Raw genomic sequence first — 26,011 nt, 5'->3', positions numbered from 1 at the left:
GAGACAACTATTTGCCATTGTCCCGTTTTGAAATAGTTGACTTCATGGGAAAACTGTTTTAAGGTTTCAAAAACAATTAAAAATAGCCTTCATTTTTTTTTTTTTTTTTGATGTGAGAAATTAAATAGTCTCTGAAGCTCTATATTTTTGTAACTTTTACATACTTTACCTTTCATTTTTAATCCATTGTATCATCTTTCTCTTATAATTATGACGTCGATAAGAAAAATTGCTTTTTTCATTTTTATTTTAGCTAGGTTACATATTTTATATATTTTTAAGATTAGCTACGCTAATGTAGGTTTTTTTTTTAAATTTAATTTTCGCAGGAGTACGGATTTCAGTATTTTTGTAGTCAAATTTTATTCTAAGATAGATTGATTATCTTTTATTTGATAATTCTACGATGTTTTTATAATCTCAAGCACTTTTTGTATAAATTTATTTCAGTTAATCATACTTACTTAATATATCTCTTTTATCTTGCATGCCACAATTCATTATTTTATATGAAGTGCAGGTTTTTTTGTTCCAAGCCTGTTCCATACCTGAACTCACATTTCTCCTTCTTTTAAAGGATGCTGCTGCTCCAACTCCTTGGTTTCGAATGTTCACGACAGTTGCCTTGTAAGGAAAAGCATTATGGCATATCCTCATCCTCACCCACATCATTCGCATCACTCAGCTACCAACATGTCTTCTGATTCATTGTGTACAGATTATCATCCTAGCAATTCGTCCTTAGAATCCCCGAGGCATCACACGCAGCACTTCAACCTCTCTTCCTCCTCCTATTCCAGAACGAACTGCTGCTCCTGCTGCGATCTTCATCGGGAGAACAATCAGCACCATCATCAGTCGACCGGGAGTTGCCTTCAGTACTTGTCATCACCAAAGAACACGGCTAGTCTGGTGCCTTGTGAGCAATCCCCTCTGGATCTCTCGCTAGCCTCAGCATCCTCTGGTTCTAGTGTTGATTCGGAACACCCCTTGCAACAGGGACTCTGTTCGGGTCCACTCTGCTGTGCGAGAGAAGTGTTACTCTTGAGGACATCCACGCCTCATGGGTTCCAGCACACCAATTACCCACAGAAGAAAGCTTGCTGCAGGTACATGAAGCAAGTTTCATCGCACGAGGCTGCCGGCACAGCAGAACCTACACAGCAAGCACAGTGTTCCAATAAGAATCCAACAAGTGTGAAAGGTGGGCAACCGCCCCAGCCAGTAGATCACCTAGCCTTGGTGACAGCGCCAGCTGTTGCGAAAGGATCACTCATCCCTCCAGTAGTACCTTCGACATCTGGTGTTATGAACAAAAACACCTCCCGTGTTGCAACAGAAAATTTTGTGCCTGCAAAACGGGAGAAGAGCAATTCACCAAAGCAGTCGTCTGTGAAAGTTCCCGTACCAAAGAAAAGACAGTTTGCACACGGGTGGGCATGGAAAGGAAAGCCGAGAGAAAGATTAATAGCTCTTACAGTAAGATTGTAGATTTCTCAACTTATAGTCGAACACAATTTGAATTCTTTAATTTGTCATGACAATACTTTCAGTTTAATAGTCCTGAATAGGATAAGAATGTAAAGGTTGTATCAAAATTAACGCAAGATCTGAATTTGCCACCATTCGTACAGTAAAGTGTTGGCAACCCTATTAAAAAGCATTTGAACATTTGTTAGTTTAAGATTTAGTAAAAATGCAGCGTTACAAGGTGTTCATTAGTAAAAATGGAGCAAATAAAGTGTTAACGCAAGATTTGAATTAAATATAAAACACAGTTTTTCTCTTGAAACTGTTATATTTTTATTGAATCGTAAAGTACACAGGATTGGGTTATGTGGAATAACACATAGGGCAAATGGCCTCCACCGCTTTGCTGGCACATATGCACACTTATGTCGAAATTTTCCTTGACCATTTTGCATAAATGTGGCTCAATTTCGTTGATGCAGCGTTTAATTTGCTCCTTTAATGCACTCGTGATTGTTGGCATTGTCTTCAAATAATACCATAAAAAGAAATGCAATGGCGTTAAATCACACGATCAATTCTCAATCACACGACTTTGAGGGATCAGTTCTCAAATTTTCGAACTGTGGCCGCCAGATTTTCATTCTTTCTGAAATATTGTTCAACAATAAAAATACATTCTGTCGTGTAACGTTCCATTTTTATTAACCCTATACTATCAGCTGTCAAATGGTTTTTTTAATACAGTCGCCAACAGTTTACTGCACGAATGGTGGCAAATTCAAATATTATATTAATTTTGGGACACCCTGTATTTGAATAGTTGACAGATTTGTGCAGAATTTGATTTTAAATTCCAATTGAAATCACTGCACTGTCTGAACAAAAGTATCCGAATACTTTTGGATAAACATATTTCGAATCTCTCCTGAAAGGCTACCTGAACTACCAAGAAATTTCAACCATATAAAGATTATGCAAAACATCACATTTTGCTTGAAGATTCGGTTACGACAGCATTTGGATGGGCCAGAAATTGATAAAAAAAAATGAAATGGTTTGAACTTGGACTATTTTGCAAAAGGCTGATAATAATTTGTAACTTCCATCAATGGATTTTGTTTGATATATGCAATTTTTACATGCATTTTCGTAAAAGAAGCGCGTATATTTAGGAAAATATAAGATTTATTTTTAAAAATACCAAATTTTTCTGCTAATTTTTTAATTATAACGTAATTTTCAACTGAGCCATATGAATCTTATCCGTTATGCGACAATATGTTATCTATGCATTACATCAAAATTAAAAGTAAGTATTTTAAACTACCTAGAAAGCATGTGTATTTGTAGTAAATTGTAAATTGGGTATATACAAAACGTAATTTTGTTTCTTCGTAATTTCAAATCAAGATATATTGGCAACTTATGTGAAAAAAGTTCATTTGAATACCGTTAGAATTCAGAAAAGTATTGGCATTGCAGCGAACTGAATTTCAGTTGTTCTTGGAAAGGAGCAAAATTGTGGGATTTTCCGCGAATTTATATTTTGTAAACTTGAATTTTCGAGTTATTGAACTGAATTTTATAAAAGTTGGAAACATTCTAAATTCACCCGAATAATTATAAATTAAATATTGCAGAAGGACCAGACTCTTTATAATTTCATTATGAAGTAGATGAAAACAATTATTTAATTATTTTCTAAGTTCCCCATTTCATAAGACAAAACAAACACGAGCACGAAAATACACGCCACTCACTTAAAATACACTCTAGTAATGGCCCCAAAGAAGGATCATGGAAAATATACTTTGATGTTAGTAAGGTAACGCCATCTGTTGTATCGAAAGAGAAGGTAGTAGAGTTACATAACTGCTACAATATTACAAAAATGCATGCAAGTATTGTGCAGAGCCCTTAATAAAAGTTACGAATAATTATTAACTCACTGTAAAATGGGAGTGAGCCCATATCCTTTTCTTCATCAATTTCTGTTCGATACCCTAAATGTTGGCGTATTCAAACTTTCACTGCGAAATGATAAATCATGCACATTCTTAACATGGTCGAAATTCAAAGGCAATTCAAACTTTCACTGCGAAATGATAAATCATGCACATTCTTAACATGGTCGAAATTCAAAGGCAATTCGACGAGCATTTGTGAGAAATTCAAAGTCCGAAAGCCTTTGAATAGTTTTAATCAGATAATATCATTTGCGTCATAAAACTATAGTTGAAATGAGAATTATTTAATATCGTTAAGTTTTTTCTTTGATCTTAGTGTGATCTTATTTCATAGTTTTCTATATATTAAAATGATTGTTATTTGTTTCTGTATTATATAATGCATGTGGAGAAAGGCAACGACCAGCATTAATATTTAACATACATTTATTAAGTAACGACATATAAGTTAATATAGGGACAAAACATTACTTAACTAACATAAAAACATATAAAAAGGTAAATAAATGTGAGCGGCACGTCTTACCTACTCACCGTCATACTCTCATTTGCCAATTTAGGCGGGAAACAATCATGTTATTATCATGACGTAATCAGTGACACACCATGCACCTTGCAGAATGTGAGTGCTATTAGGTTAGAAGCTCCCACATGCATTTCTAATTATTATATTTAATAAATTGCGATGTCTGCAAGGTGTGTTTGCCATGGATGATGGAATTCATTGAGATTTGTGCAGGGGTGTTTGTGCTCCGGGGAAACCCCGGAATTCCGGGGATTTTGAACTTCGATACCCGGAAATTCCGGGGATCGTCGTTCAAAAGGAAGTAGGAATAATAATGAATTATTTATTTTGATCTGGGTAATTTTGTTTGCTTTGAAAGCAGAAAACGCAAGGTCAGTGTGTGTGGTGAAAACTTTTCCTTTTTTTCTCCAAAGGCAGTGATAAATGCGTTAAAAGGGGGAAAAAAACTTCTTTTTTGTTCCTTCCTTATTGCGAGTTATGACTCATTCCCCCGGTTCTCGGACATTCTCTTCTGGATTCTTTTCGGCAAGTAGGCGCGGCAGAAAAAAAAGGGAGAGACTTCGTTCGACCAGATGTGCGATCACGTGACCTGGGTTCAAAGGTCTTAATTGTGCAAAATTAATGGTTATTAATTTTGCAAAAAAAGTATTTCATTGAACTTTTATAATTAGGTCATTCAATACTTCATAATTGTAATTTTTCATTTCTCCCCCCCCCCCTTCTCGAAACTCCAAAATGTCGGTTGTAAGTCCGTAAAAGTTTCAGGGGATTTTTTGGGGTCCCACAAACACCCCTGTTTGTGTTTAATGCTATAAAAAGGCCTTTAGTAAAAAGTAAAAACATGAAAGAAGTGACCGTATCACCTTAATAAACTGCAAATAACTGTTTGCTAATATTTATTTTATTTTCATAGTGAATTTGCTTGTTATTAATGAAATTCAAAAGAACTGGCCTACATTATGCCACGATTTTCATTTTTGCTATTTTGAATAGATTATTGGAGAACTTTAACACAAGTGTACCCCTTTTCATTTTTTTCCATCTTTTATAATTAGAAATACTAATCATCAACGATTATCAGCTTTTCAAAGCATGTTAATAACATTAATCTAGTCATGTCAGTCAACTTTGATGAACATTTTATAACAACGCTATTAAAGTACTATTTTAAAATTAAACTAGCTATAAATATCAAACATTCTAATTAGTTAACAAAGTCTGCCATCTGGCGAATAAAATTGATGATATCGGTGTAGTAACTAAAACTGGGAACTGTGCCAAACTGTTTGCTTAAGAATCTCTCAAAACTTCTAAGATAGTGGCGACAGAACAGTCCTAGATGACGTATCAAGAAGTCATAGGTTTTCATATGGAACAACTAGCGAAATCATTACAGTGGTTATGGTTAGAGCATTCCGTCATTGGTTTTTGTCAAAGAGAATATGCAATGAAGTAATGTTTTTGAGATTTCTTTCGAGAATGGAAAACGTTGAAGGGCAGTCGACCGTTGATGACGTCATAAGTCATGAGCGTTCATATGAAACGAACAAGAAAGAAAAGAAATCGGAATTCACACAATGATTGTAACTGCGAAATTCTGTCGAAGTTTTTCGCCATAGAGGATGTGCAGTTGAAATAATTTTTTTTAGCTTGTTTTGAAAATAAAGGACAGAACGACTATCGATAACGTATTCTTACAAATGAAATTAGTTTTCAAAACTGGTGTAATGGTTGCACCTGAGACCTCTAGAGGATGTACAGTGATGTTCTGTTTTCGAAACTATTTTCGCAAATGGAAAGGGGTGGAGTAAATTTTGATGACAGCATTTAAAGTTCTTGGGTTTTCATGTGGAACACGCATTGATTGGTGTAATCGGAACAGTGATCGGTTCGGCGAACGAGTTCTTTCATTTTTCCTTATTATTTTAAATATACAACTGAGAGAGGGGTTGGGCAATAATTTTAAGGCTGTGTGTGTGCGTGTGTGTGTGTGTGAGAGAGAGAGAGAGAGAGTGTGTGTGTGTGAGAGAGAGAGAGTGTGTGTGTGTGTGTGTGTGAGTGAGTGAGAGTGTGTGTGTGTGAGTGAGTGAGAGAGAGAGAGTGTGTGAGAGTGAGAGTGTGTGAGTGAGTGAGTGAGTGAGAGTGTGTGTGTGTGTGTGTGTGTGTGTGTGTGTGAGTGAGAGAGAGTGTGAGAGTGTGTGTGTGTGAGTGAGTGAGTGAGAGAGAGAGAGAGTGTGTGAGAGTGAGAGTGTGTGTGTGAGTGAGTGAGTGAGTGAGAGAGAGTGAGTGAGAGTGTGTGTGTGTGTGTGTGAGAGAGTGAGAGAGAGTGTGTGTGAGTGAGTGAGTGAGAGAGAGAGAGAGAGAGTGTGTGTGTGTGTGTGTGTGTGTGTGTGTGTGTGTGTGTGTGTGTGTGTGTGTGTGTGAGTGTGTGAGTGAGTGAGTGAGTGAGGCAGTTGGTTTTTAAGCATATTTATCTTTGCTGACTAAATTTTTAATCAGTTATTGCCAACCAATCTTTAATTTCAGCATTCATTGTCTCATTTTCTTCGTTTACAATTAATTTAAACATTGAATATACAAAAAGGTAGCAAATGAATAATTTCTAATTGTTGTTTTCTGTAATGGCCCATGAGAAGAAAAAATGATAGACTAATAATAATAATTAAAAAAAACTGTAATTTTGAAAATGAGTTTCATAATTACGCTAAAAGCAGCATCATTAATAATGATTTTGATCTAGACAGTTATCATAATAAATAATATTGAAATAGAATAATAAATTAACAGTATTTTTTTAAGCGAAACTATGATTAATGAGAGAGTTGAAAAAAATATTGTGCCTAAATGTAGGTAATGTTTTTTTACTTGATAAGCAGGAAATTGGGAATGCTTTCATAACAGAAATACATTAGTTTTTTAAGAGTGAAAAAGCAATTAATTTTGTTAAAATTTAATATAATGTTTGTAAATGCATGACAGAACTAATCAATAATAAGACATCTCCTTTTATTTTTCATTTTCTTTTATTTAAAAATCTTTTTGTTAAACTTCGGTTGCTATAAATTGTCGAATTAATTTTAACTGCTACAGTAAACATATAGCAATATAGCATTTGTGTGATAGATATTCCCCTTATTAAGTTACTAGACATTGAACATATAGACAGGTCCGCGTTTTGTGTGTGTGTGTGTATATATATATAATATAAACAAAAGCAAAATTCAAATAACTAAGTTGTACAGATTTCGAATTCTAATATTCAGCCTCTTAAAATGTTTCAGAAATCTCAAACTTAAGTTATAATAATAATTAATTAATATTAAAGATTTTTCAAAGATAGTTAAATTTAAAGATTTTTAATTTTAAAGATTTCGTATCTAACCATTTGACATAGATATATAAATTTTATATTTCGTCGAATTATAAAAGGAATTGTTGTAAATTGTTTAAATTAATTTTGAAAAGCTGATAAAAATTAGAAAATTAGCCGTATGGAAATGAAATTTATATCGAAGATCTAATCTACTAAATTTTTATGATAATTTAAAAATAATTTTTTGTGTAATAATAATTTTGCGGCCCGAAGTTATGATGGAAAAATGTAAAATAATTCTACCCCCCCCCCATTTCACCTTCTTTAGGTGAATAATTTCTTGATAAATAGTTAATTATTCTGGTGTTGAGGGACATGCTTACCAAATTTGTTCGATCTCGTGAAAGAATGTGCAGTTCTAAAGGATGTATAAAGTTCTAATAAATAAACGTATTATATATGAGATTTTTTTTTTATTGTATAGTATGTAAAATGTAATGTGTATTGGATTTAAAAAAAATTTTTTATGAAAACTGTATAAAAATAAGTTAATTCCTTTATTTTTGTTTCAATTTCTCTCCTATTTTTATGTGTTGAATGTTATGAAAATTGAAAGAATAATTAAGTAAATTAAATAGAAAATTGTAAGATTGAGCTTGAAAGGAGGATATTTTTCATGATTTTTTTTATTGACATAGGTATTGTAGACTATTTCATTTAAATAAGAAATTATTTCGTCATTGATAATAATAAGTTTTTGATTTTAGAATGTTTGCAGGATAAAAAGAAAGAACATTTTTATTTCAAATTCAATTACTTAATGTTTTATTGATATCATTCTGATCTTAAGCAGGGTTCAAGCTTTCATTCTTTCTTCATTACTTTTCTAGCGAGGGAAAAAAAAAATTAACTGCATCCCTAAAATATAAAAATTAAGAAAAAAAAATTACTATTTATTAATGGGATATTTTTTAAGAATTTTTAACTAAATATATCTTTTTATACATATATTACTAGGCTCTTCCAACTTATAATCGTACTATTAATTTTTTTCTATAAAAAAGAAAAAAATGGAGCAAAAAAGGAGAAGTAAAAGGAACTATTACTTTTTTTGTATCCTTAATGCTTTTTCGGAATTGCTTTTTGGAATTAAGATATGCAATATAAGAAGCTCCGATTTGTGAAATAGTAACAGTAATGCAGTATCTTCGTTATAATCCTCATATCGTCTTGCGATATACGGAAAAAAATGATACAAATTTCGAATTAAAACAAAATTGTACAATTCAGAAAGAAAACAATAACCAGCATCGAGAAAGAATAGCTAAAAAGAGGAAAAGGGTTAACATTGAACTTCATAAAAGCTTCTTCTTACTGGCTGCCAGTCGCCCTCTTTGTGGAGTAAAATCGTCAAAATGTGATGAACATGAGTCACTTTCGAACAATGCTGTGAATTGTTTAGTCTGCTATGCTCTTCGCTCTGAAAATGCCGACTATTGTAAGAGCTCGCTTTTAGAGAGCATTCTGCGTGTATTTTTTTTATTAGGTCTATTCCTATAGGAAGACTACGTATTGCAATGGTTCTCATGACAAGATTTGGGACAATTTCTTCAATTCTTTACCGCTCGTGGTCCCAAGAACCCATAACCACCTTTCGTTCAAAACTTTATATACGAAAACGTTTGCCTATGTTATCTCGTGAACGTAATTTTGTTTGGGATTTTAACTGGCTTGTAATATGTTGTTGTTAGAAATATAAAAATCTAAGACGAGTTCGAGTTTCCATTCTATCTCAAGATGGAAATGGTGGAGGTTGAAATCTTCATTTCGCTATATCTTCCATAATATTGAAGATCGAAAAATAAACCCAATTAACCAAATCAGCGCCTCATTAAGAACACTTTTTGTGTTTGAAGTTTTTCAGTAACTGCAGTATCTTAGGAGCTGAAAAGTGATTTTCAAGCCCTAATATTGACTCTGTCTAACATCAACAATTTTATGTTGCCAGATAGTAACTCAGATGTAAAGAATTATCTCTATGTAAAAATTCTAGAGGAATTTTTTAAAATAATAAAATATATTGTAATATTAAGAATTACGATGATGTTTGTAAACAAAAGATATAAATTTCTTTTTATACAGTGGTCTTTTAAAAGACAAAATTCTCTGAAACATTTTAGATGGGTGTATTATTACTTGTGTATTAAAATATAAAAATGTATTAAGACATGTGTTAATACTTGGTGCTTTTCACTGCAGAATGATTCCACTCCCTGCCCCAGACTGTGTTACCCCACCATAGAGCACAAGGAGGGCGACGTCATTAATGAGAAGGACTGTGTTCTTCTCAGATCTGGACCAAAAGAAACAGATTTACCTTATGTTGCGAAAGTTTCTGCATTTTGGGAAAATCCGGAAGACGGTGAGTCAGCACTTACAACAATCATGTATCAATCAAATATATTATGTATTGTCTTCATTAAGTTGTTATAAAGAATTATAGATGCATATTTAAAATATATTTGATGCATAATTTATTGAAGCCTCTGTATAACAATCCGCAAGGACTTGGCAAAAATATTATTATGGGCAGGTTATTGTTATAGACCAGGGGTGGCGAATCTTTATGGAGCAACGTGCCATTTTTTTCTAAAGAAATGTTTAATGAGGTATTGACGTGCCGTCTAATAATTTTGACTTGTGATTATTGGGAAGATAATAAAATTAAATACTTATAACTCAAAACTCTTTATTTACTTCGAAAAATACATTTTGCTCTGTATAGTATTAAAGGTTTTAGTTATACATGTAATTCAAATAAAAGTGACATTAGTGTGACTTCTTTTGTTGCAGATTAGATGACAAATAACTTATATTAGGATTGCAAGATGTTACTTTTGGCAGAATGCATGCTGAATTGCAGTCATCTGCCATACGGTTTCGAAGAGAGTCTTTTAATGTTATTCATCTCTAAAAATAATGACTCACAGGCATAGGTTGATGAAAATATGGTTAAAATAGCATGAGCCAGCTTCTCCAAACAGTTAAATGTGTCTGGAATCGAATTCCATATTTCCAAAATTTTGTTACTGGTATTTTTACGTATATTGCTTGTTAATCTTTCTGTTTCAATCAATTCCAACTTTTTCCTTGTTTCAATAAATTTTTGAATCCATATTGAATTACACTGGAAATCAATTAGTTGCATTTCAAATTCTTCAATTTGCAACTAATAGAATTGGGACAAGTTCAGTTTATCAAATGAAATCACATCAGGGTAAATAATAAACTTGAGCAATTCGGTAGTTCTTTGAACTGAGAAAATCTGGCTGGAAAATTCCTTTATTGACGAATCAATTACGGAGATAAATTCTTTAATAACTTTTATTTCGTTTGGTTTCTTATGTACATCTAAATCTTTGATATATATTTTTTTCCAAATTTAGGAAGTACTTAGTTTTTTTAATAATATCGTTCCTAAAACATGCAATCCAGCGTCAAAAGCACGAATGAGATTCATCATGACGATAATTGTTTTATTTGTGCCTTGAAGCTTTACGTTCCATTCATTGAAATGTTGGCTTATGTCTGTAAAAAACATCAATTTTGAGAGCCACATAACATCCAACAACTGTGGATATTGTTCAATTCCCCCACATTTTGCAGAAACAGTGATTTTTTCCACGCAGTCAGCAGATCTTTGAAGTACGTTCTCGCGGCCCAACCAGCGAACATTATTATACATTAGTAAGCCATTATACAACGAATTCACTTCGTCCAAACTTTCGCTTATTTAAAGCCTGCGACGATATGAGATTGACTATTTTTGTAACGCCATTACATTATCAGGAGATGTTAAACCACTCTTAGCACACAAAGCTTGTTGTTGAATAATGCAGTGGAGTTCAAGAATCGAATGTCCTGCGTCTGTTTGAAATAAATTAATGAAACTATTTTTTTCCATCATATTTGGAGCACTATCAGTTACTGAAACAATTCATTTCAGATCAATTTCTTTCTCAGCGAACGAATTTGTAACAGCTGTACAAATATCTGCGCCCTTTTTTAAATAGAATGGGAACACTCGCGTTTGTTCGTAATACTTCGAACTATTTGAACTATACTATTTTGAACTAAAATGCAAACCGTTTTGATCGGCGGCGTGCCCAAAATAGTGTGCCCCGTGCCATCAATGTTACGCGTGCCAATGGTTCGCCATCCCTGTTATAGACAGTTTGAACATATAAAATTGTTTTTTTTTTCTTTCGCATTGAATAATTTGAATTCTTTTAAATGAAATTCAAAAGGAAAATTTTACAAACAATTAAAAAAATTACCAAAAAAAAAAACCTTAAAAAAATATTCATTTTTTAAAAATTCTAATGACACTTGCATATATCTATATTACAGCTCATCAAACGGATTCGGATACATTTCAAGCATTTGGTAATGTTACTACAAAATTCTGAAATGTTAATTACAGATATGCTATCCTCCGGAAAAATTGGAATTTATTTTCAGAACATTCTATTATTTCTTTCTCTTTACTCAGATTACATTGAATTACTAAAATAAATTCTTAACTTGCGCCATTGAAGACTTGCTTAACATAGTCTTAATTTTAAAACGTTTTAGGTATTGAATGTGAAAGATTTAATGATTTTCGGGGAACACATTAAAAGCTGATTATGAATTACCTACATATACTTCTTTTTCTCTAGCGATTTCATTAAGGTCAATATCCATGTTTTTATTGATTTTTTTTTCTTCAATTTCCAGTAATTTTAAATCCTGGATGTGTGAGACCCAATCACATGCACATATGGATTTGAGAATTTGTTAACAATGGATTCTTTTTCTTAGTGTGATTGTAACAGATTGTAAACAACCTTCTGAACTATAGTATTCTATGAAACACACATTTGATGGTGCCTAAATCCATTGGCTGTAAGATTTACGTTCGCCGGCGTACTGGCATAGGGGTAGCGCATCTTTCCGTGATTTGGGCGTCCCAGGTTCGAGTCCCAGTTTGGGCATGGTTGTTCTTCCTGTTCTATCTGTGATATGTATGAATGTGCCCTCCTGTAAAAAGGGGTTGTGCAAGCAACTCAGTAATGCGTGAGTAGTCAAGTCGTCCTCTTGGCCCAAGTTGGCTCTACGATAAAAAACAAGAGACCCTCCCCTTTAGGCTTAAATCGGCTGTCTTTGAACAGTGGGTTTGTCCTTGGCAAGTGCCATAGGAAACAACAACAACAGATTTACGTTCAATTTAATAGAGAGTAAGACACTTTTATATTTTTCAAACCTTTGGAAGTTGTCATCTGTTAGAATAACAACTTTCATCTCTTTGTCAGCATCAAGCAAAATATTAAAGATTTAATCCTTCATCCAAGCTTCTTATTTGTCTTCTAGTCAACTGATAAACTTTTGAGATTTTGTAAACACCTTAGCTTCGCGTACTTTCAAGTGTGCAATGGCTTCTATTATTTAACAGTTCCAGCACTGTTTGAACACAGGTGGACTGTCCGATGGTTTTGATTTCACCTACATATACAGGCTTTTTTTTTCTTTCAAAAGACAATGTTTTGTCTTGTATCAGCTGATAGAACAGTGCAGTACCGTCTGCACTGTACATCATTAGAAGATTATTTCCTTTAGCCGGCGTCCTGGCATAGGGGTAGCGCGTCTTCCCCGTGATCTGGGCGTCCCGGGTTCGAGTCCCGGTTTGGGCATGGTTGTTCTTCTGTTGTTCTATCTGTGAGATGTGTGAATGTGCCCTCCTGTAAAAAGGGGTTGTGCAAGCGAATGAGTGATGCGTGAGTGGCAAAGTCGTACTCTTGGCCCTAGTTGGCGCTGCTATAAAAAATAAGAGACGTCCCCCTCAGGCTTAAATCGCTGTCTTCGTAACAGTGGGCTTGTCAGTGGCAAGTGCCATAAGAAAACAAACAAACAAACAAACAATTATTTTCTTTTCCTGTCTGTTTCCAGAATGCGGCTTCATTATTTGGAGCTGACTTTTCTTCATCTGAAATTGTTTAGAAAACAATCCCGTGATATTCACTTAAAAAAGTAAACCATCCACTGCTGGCTTTGAAATCAGTTGTTGCCTATCAAAGACGCGAATTTCCTCGATTTTTTTTTTTTTTTTTTTTTTTTTTCAGCAATCATTGGTCCACTAATGGGCATATTTTACTTTTTCATCTCGTGGACGATTAGCGTTGTCAGTATCATTATTTAGGGCACATTTAAATCCTCTTCATAACTATCCACTGTGCTTCATTTATGGCATCTTCAATATCTTTTTTTCAAAAAAAGTAGCCAACGTCAACTGCGAAATCCCTTAGTTTTTGATAGCATCTGTTTGCTTCAGTCTTCAATCCATTTCCAGATTTATTTGCAACTCTTTTTTTTTTTTTTTTTTTTTTTTCAAAATCTTTACGCTGGGTCATCTATTTAACACATAAAAACGAATTTTCAAGGAAAGTGTGGTCATTTCGATGTGAATGGTGTGTAGTCTACGAGGCTCGGCAGTGACCCCTCGGATAAAGAGACAGCTCAGCCCTTCCCCTCTCCAATTTATATTCTGAAACAATTTGACCAACTGTCATCTGTAGCTTTGTACACTAGGCAAGCAGACACTTCCCTTAAATTGGCAATTTCCATAGGTAATATTCGATGAAAATGAAAAATATTCAGAACGTGGACACAGAAGCAAACACCATTCTTTTGTTTTCTCACATTCCGGACGATTTCTTGTCGTTTTTCACAGAAAATAAAATCGGATTATCAGCTTTCTAAAAAGAAAAAAAAAAATTGTCATTATTAAGCCCCCTCTCGATGGCCTCTTGCCTTTACGGATATGGTCGTAAATCTACCATCTGACCTATGGTAGAACCGCTTTCATCTATGGAGGTCGGTCGTTAGCTTCCCTCAAATTATCGTTAAAATGAGCAGGCATCAAAAAATCTGGAAAGCCACAAGAAGGGAAAATAAGCCAGTCCCAAGATCCGCACGGGCCATCGTAACGTGGCTTTAGACAGGTACAACTAAAAACAAATTGTTACTGTACATTAACGCAAAATATATTCAGTAAATAGGAATTTCGCAAAAACCAATGGAAAATATAGTTGTGGATAAAGATAAAAAATACTTTCACACATTTTCTTTTTTCGTGCTTTCTGCCTCGTTGTTCGGCCTATATTTACCGCTGATCATATTTCTTTCAAAGAAATTTTAATGGTGGATGAAAATTGAATTATTACAATAAAAACATAAATAATAAGATATTATTAAAAATTCCATGCTTGCTTCTTTTTAAATAAAAGGATTTTATTTATATATATAATTTTTTTTTAATTTTAATTTTCCATTATCTTAAATTAACCTATGTTAATTTTATTTTAAAATGTTCTCTTATTTCCTAATGCAATGCCCACTTATTTTTAATTTAATTCTTTCTAACACACACTCTGGAAAACTGATGACTATTGCATTTTCGCACGCTCTGAGGGAAGGATGAAAATCCCTAATACTTTCTACATTCTTTTAAAGATACCTAAGATTCCCTCTCCTAAGACTACACTTGTAAAAGAAATCCTTATGAAAAGCTCATAATAAAATCACTGGAGGGATAGATTTCTCTGTTTTGCACTTATGTCACGATGTAGACTGGCGCATTGTCTTTTCTTCCCCCCCCCCCTCCTTGTGCATAATATGCCTTCCAGAATGTCTGTTTTGTGCTTTTTCCTCTTTTTTCCCCAGTTTTGATTTCATTGTTTGAATGATATGTGACGATCTGTTCTTACTTCTATTATTATTATACTAAGACCATTTATCTGGCAACTTGGGTATTTGACATTCATTTGAATTTATAAGGATGCACGGAAACGTGGTTTATTGATAAATGAACTTGACTTGATAATGACATTAAAAATATTTTAGAAGTTTTTTTCGATTTTATACCATCTGGCTCAGAATTTCATATTTTTAACCTTCTGACCTTGAAAATATTTTGTCATGTTCATAAATGAGTACAAAATAATTATAATATTCCCTGATTTTTTCATGTAAGCAACTGATAGGTAAGTATCATAACATATCAGAAGGATATATAGAAGTATTTTGAATTAGAATATGCGACAGTCGTCTTTATTACTTTATTTCCTCACAACTCGCTCTCTATTTACTGTGTTCTTCTCTTCCACTCTTTTAGCAGATGCACTTTTCTTCATAAAGTTGTAAAAAAAACCCACTAAACTCACTGGAGAATAATAGCAGTTTTCTTTAAGAAATTGTCTACACCATGAAATTCTTACTTTTGATAATTTTTAACCGGATTTTGTACCTAATAGCTAATGCTAGCATCTTAATATAGATCTGAGATGTTGATTTAACGCTGGTTATCAAGCATCAATCCTGTAAATTTCAGATGAGAAATATTTTCTTTTAAAAGAATTATTATCAACATTACAGTCATTTCTAACCCCTGATAAAGTTGTATGTTTTCAAGTTAGGAACTTTTAATACATATAATTAATTTTTCATAGTAGAAAATCAAAGTGTGTTTTCATCTATTATACCATTGTGCAAAGCCGTTTGTAATGCTGAGTGAATTTTAAAAATATGTCAGTTTGTTTTATCTACGTCATTGTCGGAGGTGCCTGTCCTAACTTCTGTTTTAGCGTGAAACAACTCATTTTTTTAATGTTTAAAATTATGAATTTATCAGTATGTTAATAAAGGTAGGCATGAATAAAAATTATAAGATCGTTTACTTTATATTTTATGTACAATATTATTTTATGCTGGATTGTAACAAAAGTCAATGAGCTGAAGCCTGCGATTTTTATTTTTATATGTAAGCTGATTCATTATCTCCTCACTTCACCAGGTGAAGTAATTACTAATATTTTCTTTCAGTATTTTTTTTATTTTGTACATGGCTTTTTTCTGTTTGTAGATCTATTTCCGTTTCAATCCGATTTTAGTGTTCAGGTTAGATTTGAGTGTTTGTGAAATTTTTTTAATTCAGAGAGTACTGTTCCTTTATTATTTACTTTTAATATTACCGTTTATTTACATCTAATGTGCTCTATACTAACGATAGTTCTTTTTAAAATTTCTTAAGCACTCTATTAAGTTGCATGAGATTTTTTTCTACAACTTTTGTTAATCTGTGACTGTCAGTTATGAGATATTGTTAATAGGATAACAGACAGTCACATCTAATATTAGATAAGTGTATCTTGTTGTATTATTAAAGTCATAAGATAATCAAAATGTATCTTTATTTAGTACAACAGGTCTTCTGTTATCATTAACAATTTGATAAATCAGATCAGATGCATCTTATGTTATTTCATCCCTCTTTTAAATATTTGGTCTTCAAATCATTCACTTAAAATTTTTATGAAAAATTTGTGTGTTACAATATAATCTATGGTTAAGTATTTATATTATGATTTAATAATCTTGAATTATCTAGAGTTGAAAGTTTTATATGTATATGATAGAAATTTTTCTTAGAAATCAGATAAAAGTTTTAATATCTCTTGAAACCCATCCTTAATGAACACTATTTTATTAAAAAAAAATATTTAAAATAGCTGTTGTACCTGATAAAATTATAACATTTTTGAATTTAAAAAATTATTTATTCTTATTCACTGAAAATCATTTTAACACTCTTTATATAATAATTTTTATTAATATTGTTAAAAATTTAATAATCATGGTAATCAATGAAATTGTTTTGCTTTTTTCAGGAGAAATGATGATGAGCTTGCTGTGGTATTATCGACCAGAGCACACTGATCAGGGTCGTAAACCAGGGCAGATGGAGGATGAAGTATTTGCATCGAGGCATAAGGATGTGAACTCCATTGCTTGTATAGAAGATAAATGTTATGTTCTTACATTTAACGAATATTGCAGGTTAATATTTTTTCCATACAATTTATTACTATATACAAAATATTCTTCTTTAGTGTAGTCTCCTACATAAATGGCCTGATTTGTTATAAGTAATTGTTGTTTCATTTCAAGTTCTTTTTTTTTTTATACAATCTTCCTTTCCTCTCTCCCCCCCCCCCCGAAAAAAAATTTAATTGCTTATTAATATTTTTGTGATTGAAAGGTTCAAAATAAAAAATATGGTGTTAAATGTTCAGCATATATTAGAATCTCTTTTAAATGGCAGAAATAGCATTATCTGCAAAAGAATTTCATAACTGTATGCACATTTTTTTTAAACTTGGATTTTTATGATTTCCCATCTTTTGTAATTGCAAAAAAAAAAAAAAAAAAAAATCTATAAATAAATCATATCAGAAATCATACATATTATATCATGAAAGTTATGCATTTCTTATTATGATAACATAATTCTGTTATTGATGTGATAAAATTCTGTTTCTGCCATATAAAAGAAATTCTAAAGCATGCCAAACATTCCGTACCACATTCTTAATTTTGAACAATTACAAAATATTTGTAATTTATAACTTTGATTTGCTGTCTGTCTGTTTGCAAGGTTATATAATGAAAATTTGCAACATCATGTACCTAGATGTAGATGAAAGTTGAACAGTTTTTGAAGACCAACACAGATGCTTGGAAAGTTATAACAATTTCAATTCTTCATTATCTTCTTTACACCTAATTTTAGTTTGCATATTATCTTCATCTTTGTTCTTCTCTTTTTTCCTAATGTTAGTCAATTGTTTTATCATCATCAAAGGAGATAGTAATGGGAAAAAATAATCTCATCAAGCCAAATCTGTACATCTTTTTCAATAAATCCATTTTATATATCTATACATTTTGTCATGTAAACTTGAATTTCATATTTGAATTTGTGGCATCAAAAGTTTCATTATTTTGATATTGCCTATTTCAGAGTTTTTAGTGTATTCATTACTTTCAGTATTTTAACATTCTCGGCATATTTCACAAATCTGGAACCTTTATATAATATAAGCATATGTTAGTTCCTACATTTCTCAAAATTTAGTTTGAATTTTAAATGTAGAAAACTAGTTGCAGGAATGTGCTGCAAAGTTATGTACACTCTGTAATGGTAATCATTTGTAAGCATACATTAATTGGTAATTTTATCCAGTTATTGTGATGTAAAATAAATATAAAAAGTATAGGCACTGATAAATCTCAATTTATTGTATTACCAGTTGTTGCTTTATAGGGATTTTATTCTTTGGAGAGTTGCATTCTGTTTTCAGAAACAATAAGTCATAAAATAAGCACCACAATGAAATAAAATGATGCATTTCTATCCTACAATCTTTGTCTTTGTTGCATGTGTAGTAAGTGGCAATAATTTTAGTTTGGAATGTTTTCTTTTCGTAATTATAGTTGCTTGCACATAAATGCACTAAATGATAGCTTTCCTTTCTATTTTAAAAATAATGTGAGACTCATTTCATTAACTAGGGATAAATTCAATATTAGTAACTTAATAAAAAATTATGTTTGTTATGGTATGTAATTTCAAATGTGACTGAAATGTAAATTTTTTATGGAATTGGAGAGATTGTGTGATCAAATTGCAAGCTTTGCCTGCAAGACATAAATCAAACATTAAATATTCATATTACAAACACTGAGTCATGTTATGATGCTATTTTGTAATATGAATATTTAAGATTATTTAAATGAATATCTATTTATAAAGCGGCATTTTGTTAATGAAGATTTTTTTATTTAATTTATTATCAGAATTTCTCTATCGTTCCAGTCATTATTTGATTTGAATTATTAAAATTCCACTATATTTTAATTAGTAGCAGATTGCTACAAATCTATGATACTGTTCTCCTGCCATATTACTCTAATGGTATAAAAAAGAGTTTACAGAAATAGTTAATGGATATTCAAGCCACAGACACCAGCCTTGATGACAAAATGAGGAATTAGGGAAAATTCACATATTACACTCCTTTCTTCTTAGAAAGTGAGATCTGGAAAAATTCTATGTATTGTCGTGGTGTATCGAAAAATTATATTTACTCATGGTATTCCAATGAGTTCATCTGTTTCGAGTTTTTCCAAAGTGTGAATTGGAAAGTTGTTAGATGTAGAACAGTATTAATATAGATGTTATTATTATTTAGTTAGTGAAATAACAGTTGATCTTGTGCTGCTCTTGTTTATGCATCTTGGTTGTATTTTTGTTACCTATGTTTTGTGTTTTCTTGGAATAAAATGTTTTACATTTTCAACTTGTGTGATTATATTCATTAGACGATTTTTGTAACTGTATTTATTATGCTATTATAAGCCTATTTTAAAGATATTAGTTTGATTTCAATAGCTTCATTTTGAATTCTTTTTAAATAGGTACAGAGGAAGTTTAATCATGGACGATGATATTATATCACTGGCGTCCCTTCTCGTTCCTGAACTACCTGACGGCTACCCACGAAAGAACAGACTCCCAAGTGATGCAGTGTCTAGTGATATTGTTTTCTTCTGTCGTCATGTTTACGATTTCAGGCAGAGGAGGATTTTAAAAAATCCAACATGAAAAATTGCCAAGAAACAAACAAATAAAAAAAAGTTATAAAATCCACATTGAACATTCGTGATAGCAGCTAGTCTAGACTTAACAGACTGACTACTTATTCGAAATAATTCTGCTTCTTGTCGTGTTTGTTGATTTTTTTTTTCCATTGATTCCCTTACTGTGGATTAAAAAAAAAGAATGCAACATAATTAAAAAGTGGATGGTTTTTATTGATTATTCTAGGATTGTAATATCTCAAGAGCTAAGCCTAATACATATATTTTGAAAATATTATACAAATAAATGGGAAACACAATTGCTATGGAAATAGTGTCTTTGAAAATTCACTATTTGAATCAAGAAATTTCTACTCATGGTTCCTGTTAAAAAGTTTGCACTGTTCAAGAGAAAGGTGGTGTACATTTGTAATTACTTTCTCTATAGAATTATATTTCTGTTACACTGTTCTAAAATTGATTAGTACATTGTGTACAGAAGAAAACAGGATCATATGTGTAGCTTTTTTTGTTTTGTTTTGTTTAAAAAATGTATTTGTTTGGATTTCATTTCAAAAAATATTTAGTTTTTGATTTTTCTTGTTTTCTATGAACTTGATAAATGTGATAATCACTTAATTGAATCACTTAAATTGTTGTCTTTCCACAAATATATCTGTGAAGAACAAATAGCACAAATGTTCTTCTGTCATTTTATTTTAAAATGATAGAACGTTTATAGTATATTAACTGTATTGTTATATGCTTCACTGTGCTGTCATAGTTATATGCTTCATTATGGAAATGAAACTAACACACAAACTTGCGAAATTTTTTTATTATTATTATTATTTCCAATTAGATTTCATGTGAAACATCATTTATGCTATTGTATTCACAATGTTTTGATATTTTGAAATGTATTAGGTAGATATATTTTGTTAGATATGTTCAATTGTTGTGTATGTGAAAGTAAATTGGAATGTATCTCTAGTAGAAGTTCCACCATTTTAATGCCATCAAAGAAAAAAAAAGTAAAATATAACTTAATTTTAAGCATTGAAATTTTTATTATAGTATTATATAATGATATATAATTGCTCCTATTTTACTTTTCTTATTATAATTTCTCAATTGTTTGTTTGTTCAGCAAGAGTATTTTTTTAAAAGTTAATACATAGCTGTTAATAAATAATGAAAATATTAAGATTTTAAAATTTCAGTTCATGTGGATTCTAAATTTCTGTAATCTTTATCATGAAAAAAATACTAAAATTATTTTTGTAATATCTAAATTTTATATTAAATAACTACTGAAAGTCTTTAAAAAGGCTTAAAATATTATAAATATGAATTTAAAGTTGTTATATATGTTATGAATAAATTCGTGCTGACTTTTTCAAAATGATTTTGATTAATAATCGTGTTTGTTGTAATGGTTAAAAGTTCTGAATCGTTAAAGCATTCAGCCAATAAAAGTAACAGAAATGTATGTATGCTTAGGTGAAACTGAGATTTTAAAATCTTGTATTGAAGTTTACGGACAATTTTAGAAATAGGATTAGTGCCTTTAAAGACATTTAAGTTTTCTGCAAATTGAAAATGGCTTTTTGTTTACTTTGAAAGTTTTTAAGAATGATCCATTATCCAAAAATATTTAAATATTTGAATGTGCAGTTTAAAATTAAGGAGCTGTGATTTCTATTTTTTTGTACTGAATAATTATAATTATGGTATTTTTGTTCAAAACATTGAAGAAAGGCTACTGATGATAAAAATGGCAAATACTGGTTGTCTCATTTCAGAACTTGAGAATATAGTGATGTAAATGAGTGATTAAAAAAGAAAAATAGTTTATCACATAAATAAATTTCAATTGACCTCATATAATTATTCAATGCACTTGGTACATATTAATGATCAAATATGAATATCTTAGAAATCCAAAAAATTCTAACAATTCTCTTAAATATCTAAATGCACTTTTTTGATTCTGAGCTAGTGGAGCCATAATAAAAATTCAAATTATGAAAAACTGTGGAAAAATTAACTAAAGAAGAAGAAAACAACAATTTTTAAAATAAAAATGGCTGAAGAAATTTATTTTTAACATTTAATAGTTTTAATAATTAGGCAGTTTGTAAATTCTAATAATTAAAAAACAATTTCAATTATATATATTTAGTAGATATTTTTATACTCATCAATGTACAATTCTTTGAATGTAATAATTGTGCAAGATAATTTGAAATCAAATTTAGAATTTGGATCTAATATATCCTCCCCCCTTTATTAGAAATTTTCCATTGCTTTATTTTTATTATTAAATACATTTACAGCTGTTAAGTCCTTGAAATAATTAAGTACAATAAAAGAATATATACATTGACAATCACTGAAACAGACACTAAAAGTTTAACATACTTAATTGATAAAAAGAATTCACATTTTTTAATACAGTTTTTGGCCATTACTTTGAATTTACTAAATTAACTTTCTAGGCAATATTTTTATGTTATAATAAGAAGAAACTGAAAAGACCAGGAAAGGAATTCGAATTAGCAAGTCCTTTTGTCTTAACTATTATTATTATTAATTCAAATATCAATTTAGTTAAGAACACAATAAAAAGTTCTAAGTTAAAAAAAAAAAGTCGGGAGATTCTAATTTCCAGTTGAAAACATTGTAGCATGATAATTATTTAGGATTGATTATTTATATCATTTAATTTTCTCTCATTTTGTCTTTGATTGTGGATAGGGGGATGAAATAAAATGTAACAGTTCAAGACGGAATTTTGCTTTTTATATTCTTTTTGCAAATTTGGATTATAGATTTTGATTTGATTCAGGCAGATAAACTGGATGCTCAGTTTGTATTTCCTTACATGATTTGCCTGTTGGTGATAATGATGAACTTTTCAGCGAGTGAAAGTGATAATCTTCCATTGATGATTTTGTTAAATAAGCAAGACTTACTGTTTTGAAAAATACTAGAGTTTAGATATTGGTACAATGATAAACCACATCTTGTTAATTTTTTATTGATATTTTTGGAAGAGTTTCTCACTGGTGATTTTAGGCAAATAAACAAGATGTTCTGTTCCAATTTCCCTACTAGAGTTGCATGTTGATAATTTCATCTGATTAATCCTTCATTGATTATTATGGGGTGAATCTTTCAATGATGACTTTGAGCAATAAGCAAGATGTAACCATATATAATTATTTTTTTATTATAATCTGATAATTAGCAATAATAATATGCCTGATGTTATACAAACAATCAATAAGTATTGTTGTAAAACATACTTAAAAACTAATGAAAAAGAAAAATGTTTGAAATGAAATTATCACTAAAAAAAAACTTATTTCTTAGATCTAAATATGTACTAAAAAGGTATTAGTGTGATAATATTCTTCAAAGTTATCTAGGAAAAACTTTAAAATCTCTATTTAATTTTTTTAAATTTAAAATGTAATTAAATTACAGATTCTGTATTAATAAGTATATATTGCCAAAAAATATCTAACATACTAAATTTGGTTATTCTAAACCAAACTGTAGAATATTTGAACAGTTTTTTTCCACCATCGTTGTTGTCATGTAATGCTATTTATTAATATTATAAAAACCTATGAACATTCTTATCTTACAAAATTATCATATTTGTAGTGTGTGTGTCATTTGTTTTCTTATGTTCTGAAATGATACTACTAAAATTGAATGATATTATAACTTTTTTTTTTTTTTTTTTTTTTTTTTTTTGCATTGCTTTGAAATTAAATATATTAGTTTTCAAACATCCTTATATTTCATAATTATATAAGAAGGAAAGTAAATGTCATCATTATTATTTTTTTTCAAGGAATAGTGTATTTAATTCTAAATTTTTCTATTTCAGTTTGCTTGTAACTAACCTGAAATTTTCTGTCAAAAATATTCTGAAAGTTTCTTAAGGGAAAAAAAAACTGAACCTCTTGAAAGCAGATTAGCAGAATATTACATAGATAAGAACATGCAATGATATCTGTAGAATTGCTGTACCACAAATCGTGCCTCTGTAACATTTTCCTGGGTGCCTCATAGAATAAAATTATGAATAACATTTAAAAAAAGCAAATAGACTTTTTTGAACTTAAATTCTAACATGTTTTCGATAGTGTTTTCATAAGTAAAGAAGAAACTTTAGCAGTATGATTCTCTGTAATAGATGAAAGAATTTAATTTTTGTTAATTTAAGAATTTAATTTTGTGTAATAAAACTTTTTCCTTATAAAAATTTTGCTTTAAAAAACATTGAATATACGTCATGTGGTTAATTTATGTTTTGTATCCATTGCATATTTCTTTTTTGTTATTGTATACCTTTTTTTAATTCGTCTTTGGTTGTAGATATTTATAAATTATTTGATTTTGAATATTATAGAAATACATTTATTAAATTTTACTAAGTATTCTAAATATTTTTGGTAGCTCATTATTTTAAATCTGTGGTATAAAATCCATGTGCAATAACATATCTTACAAGAACAGATCCTTTAATTTGTGTGTTGTTATATGTATCAAAAAAAGGTGGAAATTTCGGTATTTTTAATTTTCTGCACTGTTTGCCTAAAAATGCGTATTACGTTTTTAGTTTCCTCTTAATAGAAATTAGATTAATTATTTATAGCTTTCTAATCATTGTCTTAGCTGTTTTAGCACTACTTCACTTGCTGAGCTTTTTTGTAAAACAATATTCTTTACATGTGACGCTATGTAAGTTATGAATCTATTTTTTAGCAAATTATTACTTTAAAAAATTAGTATTGAATAAATATATGGAATTGTGAAGTTGTTTCTCGTTTTTTTTTAACTCGTTCTTAGTTCCATTAATCAAATTTATTTTGCATTGGTTGATCAATTAGCTACCGATTAGCGCTACGAACAAACTGAGCAACGAAAACCTGATGATAATTACAAATCCTTAATATTGTTTCCCTATGCAGCTAGTTTCATTGTAAAGTAAAGAAATTTACACACTCAATGGAATTCAATTCAATTACTTACGGCCTCGGGGACAAAGGAAAAGGTTTTTCGAAAGTACAAGAATTTTAGTGATATCTCTTTTAGAGAAGATTCAGATATTCTTCTAGAAAATTCGATACCATATAAACGGCGTCATGTAAACGACTCGGGTAGATAAATGGCGTGCCATGGATTTAACATAATATCCCCCCCCCCCAGTGGTTTGGTAGATATTGGAATGCCAGGAATATGACATTTTTTGCGCCCTTTCAAGATTTTCATTTCAAAAAATTACATACATTCACAACGTTCTGACACCATAGTGCCTCATACGTCTGGTGGCCGGGCATTAATATTCCTTTTCTTCCCTGCCTCTTTAGATGAGTTCTCTAGTGGAAGTGTTGATCGAGCTCTCTAATTGCATTTTGAGTGCTCTTGCTTTTTTCTCTCTCTGCTGGTATTGTGAATTTCTACCAGTACTGTACTTGCGCTTCTACTGTGTTTTTGCTTCCCGTGCATTACATCTTGTGAAATAAAGTGCCGTTTTCCGTTGTTCAGAGTACTGAACTTCTTTCAGCGCACCACAAGCGTTTTGTAACAGATGCAAAGAGTTGGATCGATGTTGTGTGTAAAGAAGCAATTCCTTTTATCATCTCCGCAGCTAGAGAGTTTGACAGATGAAAATCAGCTACCAGAGAACCGTCAGAGTAGCTGTGAACTCGCCAAACAAAGAAATCGAAAAGAAAATCAGAATTATTAGCTGCTATATCTAAGAAGGTGTCTTAGGTAAAATTCTGGCAACTGTATATTCACTGTCGTAGAGAGAGTAGTAATTGACACCTAGATATGGCTTTTTTTTCTTCTTTTGGTCATACATTGCATAAATGTTGTCTGAAGCATGTTAGTTTTTCCCTTTCCCTTCTAAATTTGATAAAAACATGTGGAAACAAAATGTAAAAAGTTTTTGACAATATCTTTGATATTATATTCCTTCTCTACAAGGTGGCTGGCATATGTGGACATTATGGAATCTAAAAAGAAGAGTATCAAATATTGCACTCACCTTATAAATCAGACGAAATATATCTGTTAAAAGTAAATGAATGTACGTTTGCCAATAAAATAACTATAGGAAGCTTTATATCCAAATAAATAATTCTCGAACAGAAATTTTCCGCTTCTTGCAGATAGCACTTATTGGTTTAA

At 30.9% G+C, this 26,011-nt stretch overlaps 1 protein-coding gene across 2 annotated transcripts in view; it reads left to right on the top strand.

Annotated features, from left to right (window-relative positions):
- The window catches only part of LOC129983819 (uncharacterized), a 312,959-nt gene extending 289,480 nt beyond the window's left edge, over positions 1 to 23,479 (top strand). For both annotated transcript variants that reach the window (XM_056093465.1, XM_056093466.1), the window contains 4 exons: positions 578 to 1,479; positions 9,539 to 9,701; positions 17,044 to 17,212; positions 19,634 to 23,479. In XM_056093465.1, the coding sequence (XP_055949440.1) occupies positions 578 to 1,479; positions 9,539 to 9,701; positions 17,044 to 17,212; positions 19,634 to 19,820 (1,421 nt within the window). In that variant the 3' untranslated portion in view covers positions 19,821 to 23,479. The remainder of the gene's footprint in view (positions 1 to 577; positions 1,480 to 9,538; positions 9,702 to 17,043; positions 17,213 to 19,633) is intronic.
- The last annotated feature ends 2,532 nt before the right edge of the window (positions 23,480 to 26,011 follow it).

Source organism: Argiope bruennichi, chromosome 9 (assembly GCF_947563725.1).
Source record: "Argiope bruennichi chromosome 9, qqArgBrue1.1, whole genome shotgun sequence".
In the NCBI taxonomy this organism is placed as follows: Eukaryota; Metazoa; Arthropoda; class Arachnida; order Araneae; family Araneidae; genus Argiope; species Argiope bruennichi.
This window is presented reverse-complemented; position numbering and strand designations above follow the sequence as displayed.